An 18,807-nucleotide genomic window follows, 5' to 3' on the forward strand; every position below is an offset into this window, starting at 1 on the left:
AACTATTTGCAGATCAAAGCTGACTATCAAGGATCCAAAGATCTATCCCCATCCATAATAAAATCATAAACTGGGTGTTGGACTTGCCAATTTTTGCAGGGTCACCCCAGAACCTTTAGCCTTCCTCATGTATTTTTCTGACTTGTTGTTTGGTGGTTTTAGGCCTCTGGGCACTTTGTCTCTGCGGTTTAGTGCTAATATCAGTTGTCAAAGTGGGGGGGGAAAAGCAGGGGTACTGTGGGTGGAGAATCAGGGGACGGGAATAACCGAAGATTGGATCAGTGGGCGGAGTCAGGGGTGTGGCTAGAAATAGCAAAACATACCAATTTTTTGTACGTTTAGCATTTCACTGACCAGTTACAGCTCATACGTTATTTAATTCAAACAATCGATAAACATTTGTATTTGAGGTTTAATTCAGAAAAATGCAAACACTCATAGGGAATACAGGTTTATGTAAAGGGTGCAAAATATAAGCAGGAACAACCTGTTACCTTAATGCTTTTACTCTCATTGTTCAGAAATCCATGAGTATTTTTTGTCTCAAGCATTCAGGACATGAATACAGGGCTCCTCCACTACACATGCGTTAAGCAGGGGTCAGAAGAGAAAGGGACTCTTCAGAAGAATCTAGACTCACGGAAACCCACAAAGGCTCCTTCATATACATGTTAACCAACTACCTGCCCAATCATAATATAGCAAAAAGAACAACTGGTAGACAGAATGCAGAACAATGTCATACATTCACTCCAGTACAGAGATCTGGGCCTAAATCTATTGTTTTTTTGCTCACTATGCCATTCGAGTTTGGACCCAGCCATATGCAAATCAGTCTTGATCCTGCTCCCAATGGGAACAGACCAGCCCAAACTGCCAGGCCAGGTCCTCCCTGGACTGGAAACAAGCACCCTAGGACCGGTTTCGGGCTTTCAGCTCTCATCAGCCAGGATAGCTTGATTCCAGTGGCATGGAGAGCACAGGACCCAGGTCTGGGCATACTAGTCGGGGTGACACAAGCAAAAAGAACAACTGATGGACAGAATGCAAAACGATGTCATACATTCACGCCAGTACAGAGATCTGGCCCTAAATCCATCGTTTTTTTGTTCACCGCTCCTGTCCGTTCACCGCTCCGTCCATTCACTGCTCTTGTCAGTCCACCACTCCTGCCCGGTCACTGCTCCTGCTCATGCCTAATCCCTGCTTCTGCCCCATCACCTCTCCTGCCCCGTCACCTCTCCTGCCCTGTTACTTCTCCTGCCCCGTCACCTCTCCTGCCCTGTTACTTCTCCTGCCCCGTCACTTCTCCTGCTTCATCTCTTCTCCTGCCCCGTAACTTCTCCTGCCTGGTCACTTATCCAGCCCAGTCATCACTCCTGCCCGGTCACCATTCCAGCCCGGTCACCTCTTCTGCCCAGTCACCTCTCCTACCCAGTCACCTCTCCTTTCCTGTTGCTGCCCAGTCACTGCTCCTGCCCCTGCCCCATCACTTTTCCTGCCCCGTCACTTTGCCTGCCCCATCACCGCTCCTGCCCATTCACTGCTCCTGCCCATTCACTGCTCCTGTCTGGTCAGCACTCCTGCCCAATCACCCCTCCTTCCCCATCACTTCTCCTGTCCCATTAGTTCTCCTGCCCAGTTCACTGCTCCTATCCGTTCACTGCCCCTATCCGTTCACTGCACCTGCCCGGTTACCGCTCCTGCTCATGCCTAATCACCACTCCTGCCCTGTCACCTCTCCTGCCCCGTCACTTCTCCTGCCCCATCACTTCTCCTGCCCCGTCACCTCTCCTTTCCTGATGCCTCTCCTGTCTCGTCACCGCTCCTGCCCCGTCACTTCTCTTGCCCGTTACTTCTCTTGCCTGGTCACCTCTCTTGCCCCATCACCTCTCCTTTCCTGTCGCCTCTCCTGTCCCATCACTGCTCCTGCCCCATCATCTCTCCTGCCCCGTCATCTCTTCGACCCTCTCACTTTTTCTGCCCCATCACATCTCCTGCCTGTTACTCCTCTTGCCAGGTCACCTCTCCAGCCCCATCACCTCTCCTTTCCTGTTGCCTCTTTTGCCCCGTCACTGCTCCTGTCTCGTCACAGCTCCTGCCCCGTCACTTCTCCTGCCCTGTCACTTCTCCTGCCCCATCACCTCTCCTGCCCCATCACTTCTTCTTTCCTATCGCCTCTTCAACCCCGTTACTTCTCCTGCCCGTTACTTCTCCTGCCCGGTCACCTCTCCTGCCCCATCACCTCTCCTTTCCTGTAGCCTCTTCTGCCCGTCACTGCTCCTGCCCTGTTCGCTCTGTGTACAACATTGACAAATTACACAAGGGGGCAAGTTCCCCACAGTACTCTGTTTGGGGAAACCTCCTCTGTAATCACTAACTTAGATCTCACTGGCACATGACATGCTAAAGGCAGAGGGGCGGGGTGCATTGTCATTCGAAAGGGGGTAATCAGCCTTAATCGGAATGACAATGGGCCAGCCCACAGCCTGTGTGAGCTCAGGGAGGGGCTGCTTCAGCCTCTGGAGTTCAAGAGAAGTGCGAGCCACCCCAGGAAGTTGAATGAAAAAGTTATCGTTTTAAAGTAGAACTATTCTTGCCATCCCGGAATGCTTTTTTGAAAAACTGAAGTAGGGGAACGGGCTCAAATATTTTTTTTAAGTAGGGGCACGCCGTGCCCTTCCGATCTCGCCCACTTCTACCACTGGCTAAAATGCATGTGCTCTCTATGGTAAACGTGGTAAGATTGGTCTACGCCTGTTTGGCATATTTGATTTACCTATCAGACTCTTGTACAGTGGTATCTCATATACCCTGGGCCAGTAAATTAAATGCTACTGGTGGGCTTGCTGTGGGACCAAAAGAGGCTTGGGTCTATTTACTAACTGGCCTAGACCACTCTAATTTATTAAACAACAAAAATATGGGCAGATAGATTGGTACAATGTATTGCCACCTCACCTAGCCAATCATCCTAAGCGGGAAAACTTTTCATTTAGTAATTTTTTACTTATTTCATGATTTTGCAAAAAACATTTCAGTATATCCAGACATAAAAAATACTCAAACAGCGACATTCACATTTAACACCATAGTACAAAAAACATTTCACAAACAATGTAAATAAAAAACATTCATGTAAACACCATATACAAACGGAGGGAAAGAAAAGATGCCTCTAATCATTTAATTCATGGGGCACCAGTCCTAATAACATATAAACAGACAAGCGGCCGTTCACTCCTTTCTGCGGGCCTGCTTGTTTGACTATGCTGGAAGCTCTTAATTTCAAGGGTCTAATGACAGGGGGAGTCTATCCTAGATTACAATCCTGTACCACCCTTTGTAAATCCTGTTCCAGCACAGGGTCAATGCGTTTCGAACCCGGACTTTGTTTGGGGGTTCTCCTCAGGACATGGACTGGAAATGGCCTTCACTGTAATTCTTTGATTCTTCCCAGAGCAGCTGTATATTATTTCGTGGGGAAGCAGTGACACTCTTGCGGTAGTTTTCGTGTCTTGTAGCGCGGTGCTCTGTGGCTTGTGGGCAACACGGTCCTCTAGACTTCTTGATGATGAAAATCCGATAATATACACTCATATTTTGTTTACCATTCGCAACGATTTTAACCATTCCCTACGGTCCTCTAGACTTCTTGGTGCAGAAAATCCGATCGTGTATTCCCGTATTTTGTTTACCATGTGGCAGCGGTTTGTATCATTCCATTCACCACATGACTCTAGATTTGTTTGCAACTCGTCCATTCATTCGCCTTCGGTTCATCTTCCAACTGGCGGCTTTGCATTGGGGATTCCCTGATATATGCTTCAGTGGTAATTCCTGACATGAGAGGGGTTGCGTGATCAAGTTTGGTATGTTTTGAATAGTGGTGATAAATGCTGCATACTGGTGTTCGTGGATTTATTATTACTGTTTTAGAAATGCCACTTTTAGAAGTAAGCATTTCTGTGTGCTATGTGTCTTTGTACCTGCCTATTGTGTATTGACTGTCTGGCCTTGGAGTGACAGGGGCTGGGGAGGTGGCAGTGGTTTCAGGGAGTCTGGATAAGTCAGTGCTAGGCTGAATAGACCTGATCTGAATTTGGAGTGGTGGGAGGAGTAGCACCTGCACCTGAATAGGGCTGTGCCTGCCTTCCACAATGACGGCTCCGCCCCCTGTGGTGTGTCTGGGGCCAGGGTTTACACTTACAATGGGGAGTGTTGGGCACTGTAAGGCTAATTTCAAGTGCCCTGAGAATGGATTTGAGTGGGTCCAGGGCCCTGTACCAGGGCAGAAGAAAGACTTTGTGGAGTATGAGTATTGGGGCTGTGACCCCATGTCTTTTAGGCTGGAACGGAACTTCTGGACCTTGGGAGAGCACGCTGCATGGACTGCAGTGTGCCAGGTGGAACGACCATTTGGGACTAACCTGCCACCCGCTTGAGGGGGCTGAAAGGAACATCTGCTGAGGGACCCTGTGTGCTGGCCTGCCTGTGCTCTAGTTCTCTGCCCCTGGGTAAGAAAAACCATTGCGATTCATGTCCTTTTCAACTGCTCCTGTGAAAAAGCGCCGACTAGGCGTTTAATCTTTTCAAGGGGGCAGAGCGCACTTTGAGAATGCTGTGAGGTCGAGTGCCCAAGGAGTGGGCTCACTCAGTGCTGAACGATAGGAGTACTTTATGCCCTACAGAAGGTGTGGGGCAGCGCTCCATTCTCCTTTGATGCCAAACATTTGGTTCTGCAGCCGGGGCTCTACTACATGGCCCCCGTCTGTGAGAAGAGTGCACAAGCAGCATGGAATCCTGGACGGGGATTGCCCTGGTAGCGTGTGAGGAGATGCCGCCTAGAAGGAAGCGCGCGAAGCACCTGGAAGCCAGACAGAGCCGACGCATGGTTGCGGGCGAGGCTGCCTTCTGAAAGTATAGGTGCCGGAGACTTTGTTCCGGGTCCTGCTCCTGTTTTGCAGGAAGCTGATGCGGTTGACCGAGGTGGGGCAAGGAGAGCCACTGGATGCCCAGCAGGGCAAGGCACCATGCCTGGTTGTAGGCGCAGCCTATGGTCATGAGTGGAAGTCAAGCAGAAGAAAGCCTTGTTGTTGGCTGGGCCAACAGAGGCTTCACTCCGTGCCCTGCTGTCTTTTTTTGACATTTCACGGCTGAGTGGCAGCACTTCATGTTTGCGGGTAGCCGTGGTTCAAGGAGCCAGGGCGGGAGGACCCAGCTCAGCCTTGTTGGGCATTTCTGGCATTTTCGCAGCAGCACCGCATGGTCACAGGCAACTGTACCCCTAACTATTATTCAAGGGCAATGTGTTTTTGAGCTGCTCTGGGGGAGACCTCAACGGAGTCCCCTGTTTAGCCTTGCCCCGCATTTGCTGTGGTAGGTGGGCATGTTGCCCAGGAGCCTATGCAAGGGGAGACAGTGACTGTGGGCATAAAGGTGTAATTATGATGTATGCCCGGCTGTAGTGGTGTACTATTGTGCCCTGGGCTGATGTTCTGCATTATATGGTATCCTGAGTACTGTAATGATGTTCATGCCACATGATTTGTGCTAAGTGCAATTTTGCCAGTATTTACTGGTGATGTGAGGATTACAACAGTGGCCCAATTGGCCTAATAAATTATGCAAATCCCTGTAAAGTCATGACAAGTGCCTGGTGGCACACTGTATATATATGATTAGGTGCTAATGTGTTTATTGACAATACAAAGGCTATTTTAAAATAACCTTGTGTGGAGTTTCTTTTGTGGTGAGCTTAGTGTGTCGCTGATGTGTGAGTGTGTTGTGCAAAAGCTTTACGCCTTGCCTCTGAGATAAGCCTGACTGCTCTGCCAAGCTACCAAGGGGGTGAGCAGGGGTTATCTTCAGTGTGTCCCTTGCCCTGACTAGAGTGGTGGTTTCTGCCTGGCTTAGGCGCATGCTCTAGCCAACCAGAAATCCCATTTCTAACACTGGGCATGGCATAGATGCATTACTACCCCTCCCCCTGTGCCAACCAGGATTTTCTACGAGCTGCGGAACTGGGATTAATCTTTTTTTGGTGCAAATTGTTTCTCAAGTGCCTTTGGCACATACATTTTTTCCATTATGCAGCAGGGGGTTCTCCAACCATGCTGCTATATTTTTGTACGTTTTTCTGATACTTTTGACTGGTTGGGAAAATACATAATGGATGCATACTTTTTAATATAAGAAACTAAACTTGCTACACATTCCTGACTATTTTTGCTATGTGAAGCATGTTTTTTGAGGGGAAATTATAAACATTCCCTTTGTTCAGAAATTAGGTTAATAATTTGGAAGGGTGTAACCATACAAACTCAATAAATCTGAATCCAGTTGAACTAAACTCGACTTCTTAGAGAACCTCTGCTCAACCCCTTGAAGTTATAGCAAAATTAGCAGGTATTCGCCAGAGAGATTTGTGTTCAGTGCATGTGGAAGCAACAATTTCAAAATTAAATAGACAGCAGAAAAAAAATCAAAACAATTTAGAAAAATACATGAGAAAATATAAAGTCATCAAAATTATTAAAATTGAATAAGAGGTACCAGAGATATGATTTTTTAAAGTTGTAAAGTTAAATGAGATGTTTAAGTAAATGTGCTGGTATGTGACTACCTGAAATAATACCTCTATGGCTATCTCAATGTATATGTAAGTGTCTGTACAAACTCTTCAGTACATTTGTTAGGTAATAGAAAGCTATGTAAGTGTCATCGCAACTACCTTTTAGTCTGCTGCCTGCATAAATAGTTTCTGGTGAGTCATGAAATGTATACGAGGTTCTATAGCTGTCTCTGTAACTGAAAGACAGGCTCTGTGCTTTTGTGAACATATATGTCAATTTTTTTTAGCAATGGCATATTCTATGTAGTACTTGGCATAGAGGAATACAAGTGCAAAATAACTTATTTAACTCAAAAGGACTTCTCTCAATTACTTAAGCACAAAACATCATCCTTAATTGCATACCTATGGCATATCTTAGAAGTGCCCAACACTCACCACTGCTGCTGGATATGGGGAAGATCTGCGAACTTTGGAAATGTCCCTTCCACCTCTCCTCTCTCCACTCTTACCTGGGGGCGAGCTGGAGAATGAGGCAGACGGCGTTTACCAGCAACACCGTAACTGGTGCTCTTGATGGAACTTTAACGATGCCCCTGGGCGGAAACCAAAACAGTCTGTACTTACTGTAGTGCCTGAGCAACTTTGGCTGATGCCCGGTGGAGCTGTCATATGCAGCTATAGAGGAGTTTGGCTCTGGTTCATCCATCGAGTGGCACAAGCCCAGCCGGACATTGGACATCGTTTTCTTCGCTTCCCCGTTGTGTTTTCCTACCTGCATTCCCTACCCCTGTTTACCATTCCCCCTCAACCTCTTCACTCCCCATAAGACGTGTGTATGCGCTAATAATCTCACATTATTGTGTAATCTTATGTATTTTTTCTGTTATCCTATGTCTATACTAGTCTATCTTATTATTATGGAAGCTGTAACTCACTGATCCTCATGTAAAGTGCTCTAATACCTCGAGGTCTAGCCAGTGCTACATAAATCTTTGCAAATAAATAAAAAAAATGTTTTTTTTAAAGTGTATTATGTGCACTAAAACATGGGTTTAATACTTGAGAAAGCCCCATAAAATGTCAAGTGAAGCTTGGAGTAAGAATACACAGACAGGGTCTGCACTAGTAGCCATCACCCATGATTCATTAACTATTTCTCCGCACGGTTCAGAAGGTTGTGCCACTATTTTCCTACATATGTCAGTGAGTGTAGCAGTACACCTGCAAGAGTGCTATAAGATGTTTAAGTGAATGTGCTGGTATGTGACTGTGTGTTTAAATGGCTCTATGGCTGTCTAAATGTGTATGTAAATGTCTACACAAATACTTCAGTGCCTTTGTAGAGGAATAGAGAGCTATGAACGTGTGAATGCAACTACCTTTGAGTCTGCTGCAGGTATAAGTAGTTTCTAGTAAACAACTGGATATATATGTGCTTCTGCAGCTGTCTGATTAGGTTGCAGATAGGGTCTATGCTTTTGTGAACATATACATCAGTTGCTTTTGGGGTGTGTACTCCCCTCCCTCTATTTTCAAAGCGCTGGGGAGGTGTTGGTCCCCGGGGCTTCGGGGGGACAACGAGGATTCCCCTGCATATTTAGTTAAAGCCCCGGTGGTGGCGATCCACATATCCATATATATATATTATGCATGGAGATATGTGTGGTGTGTTTGTAGATATAGATGTATTTATGTACAAAGAGTAGCAGAGAACTCTGGGCAGTTCTCAAGTTTAGGTGGAAAGAAGCTCCAATATAGAGCACTCTCAACATCAACAACACTTTAAATTTGCTCACCTCACATATCTGCTTTTCTATCAAATTCTTCAAGCTTAGGCCATTTTACAGCTCAGCATGGAGAGCACTGTGCTAATCCTATGCTTAAAGACTTTGCTGTGGAAATGGTAAAAGACTTTGTCCCTTTCTATCTTGGCATGGATGGCACTGTGCTAATCCTACGCTTAAAGACCTTGATAGAAAAGCAGACATTTGAGGTGAGCAAATTTAGAGTGTCGCTGGTGTTGAGAGTGCTCTATATTGGCGCTGCTTTCCACCTGGACTTGCGAACTGCCTAGAGTTCTCTGCTTCTTTTTTGCATGGTTCATGCGTCACTCTTTGCCTGAAAGGGTTTTGATATATATAGTATATATATATATATATATATATATATATATATATATATATATATATATATATATATATATATATATATATATATATATATATATATATATATATATATATATATATATACATATATATAGTATATATATATATATATATATATATATATATATATATATATATATATACATATATATATATGTGTGTGTGTGTGTGTGTGTGTATATTTATAGATTTCTATATATATATAATGAAACTATGTTAAGCCATGTTTAAGTAATGAAGTAATGACAAGTGTTCTAACAATCTAAGACCCGAGAAATCTTTGGAGCTTGATAATCTGTTTCACTTTCAGCACACTTATTCTAAATGTTATATTCCCAAAGGCCTGAATTGGCGCCATTACATCAATTACAAATGTCAAAAAATGTGACATACACATAACATACTGTGCGGCACATGAAATGTCAAAGCATCTGCCCTCTGTTCACAGCTCCGTGAAAGGAACACATTAACGCGTTTGCCTGTCTGCGGAAATTAAAAAATATCCTCAGGTCGTGAAAAAACACACATAAACCAATTGGACAGAGACACTGCATAATTTGAAGACTTATGTGATAGTAATATGCAAGACACCCTAAGGAAAAGTAAGGAAAGAAACAGAACACCATCTTTCCCTTATGGAAATGCATTATCAGAGAACCATTGCCATTAAAGTAAGTGAGAAGCTCTTCTCTCACTCTGGATAATACTCCTTTATTATAGTATTACAATCTCTCTCTCTCTCACTGCAGCGTGTGGCTGTAATATAAGGGACAAAACACCTTCTGCCTACATTATAAGTCTACTGCAAGTCACCAAGAAGTTCTATAACCAAATAGAGAAACGTGGACGAGTTCCTTTGTAACAGTGGTCTTCATAATTTTAATGTGTGTCCCCCCCCCAGTGAAAAAATAAATGTATCAGGGCCCCCATCAGATTTTTTCCCAATTATTTTTCATTAAATTGGCAATTTTCAAATAAGTCTCGACTTATATAAACACAAAATATATTTAAACATTGCAGGTAAATTATGTTACCATTTAAATAATAAAACCAAATACATGATTGCCAAACATACTATTCTGCTGAGGCAGGCCTTACCAATACGTAAAAGTATCCACAGAGTGATTATTGTAAATGGGGTTGGGTGTTTTAAATAATATTTGGAGTCCCTTCTTCTTTGACACATACTCCCAGCTAGGATATAAATGACAAAAGAGGTTAGTAATGGCCCATTACAGAGCGGCTTACTCCTACTCATTTCCCCCCCAGCTTAAAACAAAGAGCTGCTTCTTTTGGCCGGAGCCTAGCGCCCCCCAAGACCACTTGAGGAACCCTAGGGAGGCTGCCCCTCAGGTGGAAGACCGCTGCTTTATAAGATTGCAGAACTCCGAAGTGACTTGCAATACCCTTGTTGTATACAACAGGGGTCCTGTATAATATAGTGGCACACAAACCACTTAAAATCTTGGTGCATAGCTCTTTCTTATGAAAGAGCGAACATAATTGCAAATATGAAGTAAATAAAGTAAAACCTCTAATGCAAAATTAAACAGATCAAAAACCTGTAAGATATTGTTTGCAAACAGGCTTTAGAAACAGTTCAATACAAGTCCGTTTTTAAAAAAAAATTACTGTGGTAGCTCAGAGCGTGTAGAAACATTCAGAAAGATACTATCTTTTCTCTATCTAAGGAGTACAAAAAATAAAATGTCTCTGCGTGTTATCATAAGCTATTAAAATAGAGCAGAAGAAAGAAAAGCAACCTTTTGTTTTCCTCCCTTTAAGAAGCTGTTTGAATTATGCCTTGTGACTTGACCTGCCTTTCTCCTCAGCTGCTGGCTCAGTCAGCAGGCATTGTGACGTCAGAAGTTGACTGTAATAGCCTTAAAATAGTCGACTTCTGACGTGTTTTCCTTATAATCGGCGACATTATAAAGAAATAAGTGACTTCCAATAATGTCAATCTTTGTCTATTTTAAGTAATTGAAGGCAAATGGTGGCACTGCTGCACTTCAGTCAGTGGACGAGGAGACCCAGATAAATCTCCCTGCTCCACAAAATACCCATGCTGTGAATGTAAACTCATCTGACTCCAGGGCTCGAGTGGGGGTACCACGCCGGTGAATGGCATCCCCCCACTTATTTTACAGGGTGGACGCCGTCCCCCCTGCCAAACAGCTGGACTTCACCTTCTTGGCCTCTCTGGGGCGAGATCGGAGCCACCTTTTGTGACGTCACTTCCTGTCATGACTTCACTTCCGGTGACAGCGTCCCCCCACTTCTTTTTTTAGGACTTGTGCCCTGTCTGACTCCCACTACCTCACCAACTGGCAGAGAAAGCTACTGACTTGCCAGTTGAGCTGAATTGGAACTAACCATGTTCCACACAAGCCAGCCAGTATGCCATGCTTTCTGCTGCCTGCTTCACTGACACCCGGCTGCTCAAAGGACTGTGTAAACGTGGCACAGCCCAGTTTAGTGAAAAGAGCTCCAACCCTTAATGATTAGATGGAGAAAACCTCTGCTCATTCCAGATTCCCAAGCACCCTGAAAACAAAAGGCCTAAAGGCAGGCCCACAATCAGGGTGATGTAAGTGAAGAAATGGCTTTCCTGCTTCCTGACAGCTGTAACTGAACTGTACCAAAAACATACTGGGATGGCAAAAATGGCGGGGGCACTTTTTCTAGGATAGAACATACATCCAGCTAACTGTTCGTTTAAAGTCATATTTCGATACCACAAAACACTTTCTACTGAATTTTATTGTTTACTCTTTACAATTCTCAAACAGATGTGGTATCCAGTAAATGCCAATGTGCTGATGTTCTCATTCTCTTCCAATTTCTTTGGTGACCTTTGAATTTTGCAAAGTATTTATTTGATTCGAAAGTTTCTTAATCCCAGAAGTGGACAGTCATTTCATTTTGACTATCCATGCAAATAACTGTTGTGTGTATCTGACCTTGAGATGACCTTCGCCATCCCTTCTAACTTATCCAATGCTTTCTTATTTGGCAGCACCTATGCTATCACGTGTATACTTGCCATATCCCACTACTTGTAAGTAAGTAAGTAAATTCTTTATTGCTTGATTAATAAAAATCTTTGCAATTGTTCATAAAAATACTTAGTGAGCACCATTCAAAGTACATAAAAGCTAGTTATAAAAATTAGACATTTCATACAATCACATTAGTATAAAAACATTTCTTACTTTGCAATATTAATAAATATGAAATAGAATCAGTGTGTGCAGAAGTGCATCTTGTGCTGGCCTTAAGTGAGAAAAAGTTAAAAACCCAATAAAACCTGTGAGGCACTGTCCGTGGGTAGCTTTGTAGTTGCAGTAGCAAGGAAGTCAAAAACTCAGACAAACACTCACTAGTGAAAAGTTCTTTACTTGTCGGAGTTTTTCCCTGGTCATAGTTTTCCCTGTTCATAGAGTAACAGCTGGGTTTAGTGCAATGTTTACTGACTTCATGAAGCGAACCAGTCTGCAAGCTAATTGAATGTCCTCCCCGTTAAAGCAGGCCACTCCTTGTGTTGTAATGCACCAGCCGCAGTAAACAGGAATCAGAGCAATACAAATACGGCATGCAACGACATTAAATCACAATGCTGATGTTGTGAACTACTTTTGAGGTCAAAACACAGTATGCGGAAGCTCACTTACCAGAGTTGGGGTCCGAGTTGCCGTCCGCTTCAGTCCGCTTGTCCGGTGAGGCCTGGTCGTAGAATTCGTCCTGCGGCGGAACCAGAGGGAGAGGGTGTGAGATCGGGGTTCCATTGCCCACAGGCTCGTGGTCTCCGAGACCACTATCACTGCAGCTTTCCTGGGAGCCATCGGGGAGGTGGAAAGTAACACGGCGCTGGGACTACAAAGAAGAGCACAGGATACGCTCGTTAGTGCTCTTCCGTTAGTTTTTCACTTTTTTTTTTTTAAAAGATAGGTTTTAGCAAGGAGAGTTATAATTAGAGCACCCAGGGAAATAGCACGGTTATCTGCAAGGGGGGTGCTGTTAGTGGATAATAAGGGTGTCAGAGACCCCAATGTAAGTGGCCCCGTTTCCTTTTTTTGGTACAAAAAAAAAACAGTCATAATTTGGGAGCAGTGAGCCCATTTCAGTCCTGGGCTTCGGTGCCACTGCACCCACTGCACTTTTGATAACAGACACCCCTCTGGGGATTTCAAGGCCGTAGTTGATATTAAAAAAGCGCACACATCCATGGGCAGCGTGTAGCCTTCCATGACTGGGCGCCTCAGTTTATATTTTTCCTTCCACACATACTTTACGGGTGAAGGCATGGTCGGGCATTATACTGAATTGTGGGAAATATCAAAGGCTTGACAAGAAAGCCAGCAGTGAACTTGCATTGCATTCACAGTTGAACCAATCAAATAGCAAGCAATTAATATAAAAAAAACATATGCAACAAAAAAACATTTTTTTAAATGCACATCTGAGTCCATACAAGCCAAAACTGCATTTACATTTTAGAAATACAAACTGAATAGGAAAACAGCCGCATGCATGCTTTTCGAACCAAACATTTGCATCTAGTTACTCTACCAGGAACTTCCATATTATTAATTTACACACGCGACTTTGATTGGGCTGCACAGGAGCTGAAAAAATATCTTGCCAGTTCTAAGCAGTAGCCCCACCAGCAGACTCGCGCTTGTAATGGCCTAAAGGCACTATGTTCCAATTGATGACCTCAGTTCGTAGCATTTCCCTACCACAGCCTCTTGAATAATACAAACATCGTATTAACATTTGACAGCATAAGATCTATTGAAAGAGAGTAGCCCGCGCGCGTAAATCGTGGGCCAGGCATGTGCTTAAAAATAGATTTAGCGATTTCAAGCAATAGACTGCACCAATTCCCTCCAGCTAATAACTGCCTTTGTCACTACTTCTGCAATTGGCGATCTGTTGAATTAATTAGTCCTATCGTTGTTGGCCGAAAGGCATGCATTTTGTATTTATATTTTCCACGGGTTTATTGCTTACTATGCTTATATGAGTGATTCATGAATTGGAAAATCCCAGCAGATTCCTGTGCAGGCAAGCGTGAAAAGCAGCGGTATATCTTCGACAGAGATTTTTTTTTTCCACGACCCAAAGACATATCATTTTTTGCATATTTTCACATTCAAAAAGCACATATTGTAATGTTGTTATGCTGACGCGTTCTGCTTGTTTGTACATAATTACGTGCTGTGCATTTTTCAATGCTCAGTAGAGCGACTGGGCATCGGCGGTGCTTTCCGATCAATAAACGGCGGTGTCATTCCGATAAGTTGTTCATTTTTTCATTTTTACGTGCTAGCCTTGGTTGTGTTTTGCCATGGAATCACAACAATATCCTTCTCTTTCACGCACTCCTCGTGGGTTGCTGTTCCAGAGGATAATGGAGCATGGGAGAGCAACTGAAAATGTAACTCCTAAACTGCTGAGATGACTGACAATTTTGAGATCATGGTGCAATATAACATTGAAACAAAGGGGTTGGGGCATAAGGCCATACTATAACCCTGAATGCAGGCGTGCAGTTCCAGCACATTTGTGTTCCTTTTTTCTCCTTACCATATAGGCACATGTGAATATCTTTTGCCCTTCCACAATTCCTTACGGAACATGTACAGGAACTAAATGTATTCATAAAGTTGTGCATAATGGATCCCATCAATATGCTGATAGCCATCTCGTACCCCCATTCTAAAGCATGTACAATGTCTCTGGCACAGAGCCAGGCACCATGGTGCACAGAGGTGAGTGGGGGCACTACATTTGCCCCCAGGGATACTTTTCCGTGCCCCAAGATGGGCGTGGGCCGTGTTTGGGGCCCTCCCAGGCGCGCAACACCCATTGGGCTCAGGGGGCCTCAGCCAGCCCCCCCCCCCCGTTGTGTGTGTCAGCCCGGCCGGAGACAGCTTCACGGGCTGGCGAGCATTTAATTGCAGCTGCACCCGAGTACTTAAAAGGTCTTTAAAAGACCATTTATGTGTAAATGAGGCTTTTGTTGTGTGTTCGCCCTTTCTTACAGCCACTCTGTCTATGTTTGGAAGAATTAGCCCCCCCAAAATATTTTTCAGCCCCCCCCCGAAATTTGGCTCTAGTTGCCCGCCTGGGCCCTCCATATCCCTTTTCGACAACCTTTTTTATGCCAGTGTTCCTGCCATGAAGAGGCTGTCCGAAAGGGGCATTGGAATCACAATGGTGTGCCTACCTCGGCACCACCGCCATTGCAGGACGCTGCTCCAACCGCCGCCCTGTCGGGATCTATAATCCTGGCGGAGTTGGCAATCTTGCATCCGACAGATTAGGGTCTGACCGCCAGCATTATAATGCGGCAGTCGGTCCGAAGGGATGTTGGCGCTCGGCCTGCCACTGATGGCCTGTCAGTGATCCGACCGTCCGACATCCTAATCAGGCCCTATGAGTGAGTTCTCACAAGGGTAGGTGTTGTGGAAGATTTTAAACAGGCTCAGGACCACACCTCAAAGGTGGTTAACTCTGCACAGCATGATTGAGTAGCTGGTAACACCCACAGTTTGTTGAGAGTTTGCATAAAATAGAGCATTCACACGAGAAGCGTTAGTCTTTATATGATGTTTGCAAAACTAAATTTTGAAAGTAAAGCTGTTCGCAGTAAGGAAAAAGAGACAAATGAATTGTAACGAATACAAATTTCTCAATGGTCTGGACTCGAGGAAATAATGGTAACTATGGACGTCACGTCCCTCTATACGCAAATCCCCCAAGGAGAAGCGTTGGAGGTGATGGAGATGTACCTTGACACAAGAGACCGCCCCCATCGAGTGCCCACTAGATTTATTCTGCAACTGGCTGAACTAACCTTGAAAAAGAATTATTTCTGCTTTAATGGCGAGTTCTTTTTTCAAATCAAGGGGACAGCCATGGGATGTCCTTATGCGCCGGAGATGGCCATATTGTTTATGGCCCAGTATGAAGAAAAATTTGTGGCAAACAATAACCCCTACAAGAAATGTATAAAACAATGGCTAAGATACATTGATGACGTGTGGCTCCTGTGGCAGGGGAGCCACACCGAATTGATGGAATTTCACCAATGGTTAAACAACAAACATGGTGATATCAAAAATTCTCAATGGAACAAAGCAGCACGAAAATGACATTCTTAGACGTGGAAGTTACCTGCATTGACGGTCACCTGAAATCATCTCTTTTTAGAAAAAAGACGGATAAAAATACCATTCTCCATCACAGCAGTGCGCATCCACGCAATTTAAAAACGAATCTACCTTACGGGCAGTTACTTCGCATTAGGAGGAACTGCTCTGAGCTAGCGGACTACGACTCACACGCAAAAATGTTTTGTGAGGAAATGAAAAGCAGAGGTTACCCTAGGAAGTTGTTAAAACATGCCTTTAAAAGAGCACGCTATACCCCGAGGGAATGCCTATTACAAAGCAAAGTTAAGCCTGAATTGGAAAAACTGGTTTGTGTTACAACGTTTGGCCCCCATACCCACAAAATCAGACAGACCATACTAAAAAATTGGCACCTATTGGAGGGACTGGAATGCCCCTTTCCTAGACCGATTTTTGCATACAAAAAAAACCGCAGTATTGGACAACAACTAGTGCGTGCAGACGTCACTATTGAAAAACCTAAACATGACCTACTGTCATTGTGGGGATTCAAGCCGATTGAGGGACACCATAGGTGTGGTAACTGTGTCTCATGCGATACAACAATCGAGGGCAGTGAATTCATACACAAAAATGTTAGGTGGAAGAACCAAGGGTTCTCGAACTGTAAAACACGAAATGTCGTGTACGCAATAATCTGCGGATGCGGAAAATTGTACATAGGAAAGACCAACCAGCAGGTGAACATCCGCATAACACAGCATAGGTCGCGAATAAAAACAAAAGTGTTAACCGCCCCAATGGTTCAACACTTCATTGACAGCGGACACACTGAAACTGATTTCAAGTGGACGGTCCTTTACACAATGACTCAAGCCCAACATGCCAAAGATGTGGACGATGTCTTATTGAGGAAAGAAGCGTACTTAATATTGCGTTTCAATAGTCTGCAAACCGGACTCAATTCGATGTCTGAAATTTCAAGACTATAACCGCTTGATACAATATGCAGTGCACGCGTGCAATCGTTTCAGCAGGCATTCTTTCATGAAAAAATACTGGAATGCAAAGTGGGACTACATTTCCCACAAAGCCCGGTGAGTCACGTGATACAAACAATCGATCACGTGTCCTTTTTAACATGGCGACTCAGTCCGCCGAGTGACTCTTCGAACTGGTGTGGAGTTCATTTGGGAGCGAGTTATACTTTGAGATCTACAACATCTAGGTAAGCGCAAAGACATGAAACTTTAAGTAACGCCTCACAATACAGAGCAGCGGGCGCTCATTGTCGTGCTTTTCACTTCAGAATTAGGAAGACCGAACGCAGATCCGCCAAAGGTCAGAATAACAGGGGAACTGCAAGGGAATCAATCCGAGCGCCAAGGATAAGGTAGGCACTTGGCACCGCTCCCCGTTTTGACCTCTCTTTGATACACGCATTTGAACAGTGGAGTTATTCTATACCTCTTTGTAGGAGTAAAAATACGTAACCACCGCCGGCTGGCGGTTGGGAGTAGATTGTTGACCAGCGCATTACTGATTGGATCTGATACCAAGTAAAGGCACAGACCATCGATTTTAAGGTAATTTCCAAGAGTGTGCAGTGGCATTACAGGCATGGGCTGACCCAACCATTACAATATCTTAATTGAGATTGTCATAATTTTTTAGAAAACACTCAACACCAACTGAAAAAGAATTCTTGAATATTCAGAAACTCGCTGCCAACTCGAAAATAAAGGTACATATATTTTCGATAAAGTCTTGGTAGAGGGCAATTTACATAGGGGATGAAAATGAGGAACATAATATCTCACTCATTTTCTTTGTACATAATTTTCAGACGATTAGAACGAGAAAGCCCTGATGAGAACTTGTCAAATGACAAAGCAAGTTCGAAACGCGTCAGCAAAAGCAGGAAGGATTTAACTGATCTGTGTATTAACCAGACCATTGAGAAATTTGTATTCGTTACAATTCATTTGTCTCTTTTTCCTTACTGCGAACAGCTTTACTTTCAAATTTTAGTTTTGCAAACATCATATAAAGACTAACGCTTCTCGTATTACTTTATTTACATTTTTATGTACACTGAATGATCGTATGTTACTTTGTTACATGTTTTTTGTCGAATACTTTTTGTCAAATGTTTTTCAGTCAAATGTTTTTTGTCAAAATATGTATATGTTTTATTTTATAGATGCAGTGTTTTTCTCATGCAATTAATGTCTTAAGTTGATGAGATTTATATAAAAAAGTAAATGGTTTAAATAAATCAGACCATACAAATCAAAACAAAGATTTGGTTTGTTGCTTGAATCAAGTAGCCATTAAAAACTGCAGGGCCGGCATCTCTTTTTTATTGAAATTATTCTATGGTCCAGCTGACCCTGTGTCCCGGGACCTATCTCCTTGTTTTTCGCAAAAAAAAAAAAAAAAAAAGATCATTTATAGCTAGCACATGCATGGTATCAGAAATACGACTGCTACTGTAACTCGGCTAACACTGCTACTACTACTCCTATTGCTACTACCATTACTACTACTGCAACTACATATACATCTACTACTACTAATAGTAATTATAATAATAATAATGATTATTATCAGAGGAAAAAAGGCGTAGAAGTAATGAAGATTAGAAACTTTAACAACAAAAGAGATTTTGGGCACTGTTCGTCAGCAAACAGCAGAGATCAAGAACATTTTTAAGAGTGTCCTCTAATAATCCAAAAACTCCTGCCTAGCACACCAGACACTGAACACCCAGCTTATCGGGGAAAATAAACTAATGCCACCTACAGGTGTAAAAGCTGGTAGGATGGCTCAGCAAACTGAACATTTGTAGCTGTCATATGTGGTTATGCAAAGGTGACAAGTACGAATACCAGGATAGCGACCTAGCCTTGTATCAGTC

The 18,807-nt window shown here is 43.6% G+C and overlaps 1 protein-coding gene across 1 annotated transcript in view; it reads right to left on the minus strand.

The window, feature by feature from the left end:
- LOC144773770 (protocadherin-9-like) overlaps positions 1-13,052 on the minus strand; it is a 1,011,061-nt gene extending 998,009 nt beyond the window's left edge. The window contains exons 1-2 of the mRNA XM_078658891.1: positions 12,969-13,052; positions 12,420-12,621 (exon numbers count right to left, since the gene is read on the minus strand). Of these exons, the coding sequence (XP_078515017.1) occupies positions 12,420-12,621; positions 12,969-13,052 (286 nt within the window). The remainder of the gene's footprint in view (positions 1-12,419; positions 12,622-12,968) is intronic.
- Positions 13,053-18,807: the final 5,755 nt, after the last annotated feature.

This window comes from Lissotriton helveticus, chromosome 8 (genome assembly GCF_964261635.1).
Source record: "Lissotriton helveticus chromosome 8, aLisHel1.1, whole genome shotgun sequence".
Lineage (NCBI taxonomy): Eukaryota > Metazoa > Chordata > Amphibia > Caudata > Salamandridae > Lissotriton > Lissotriton helveticus.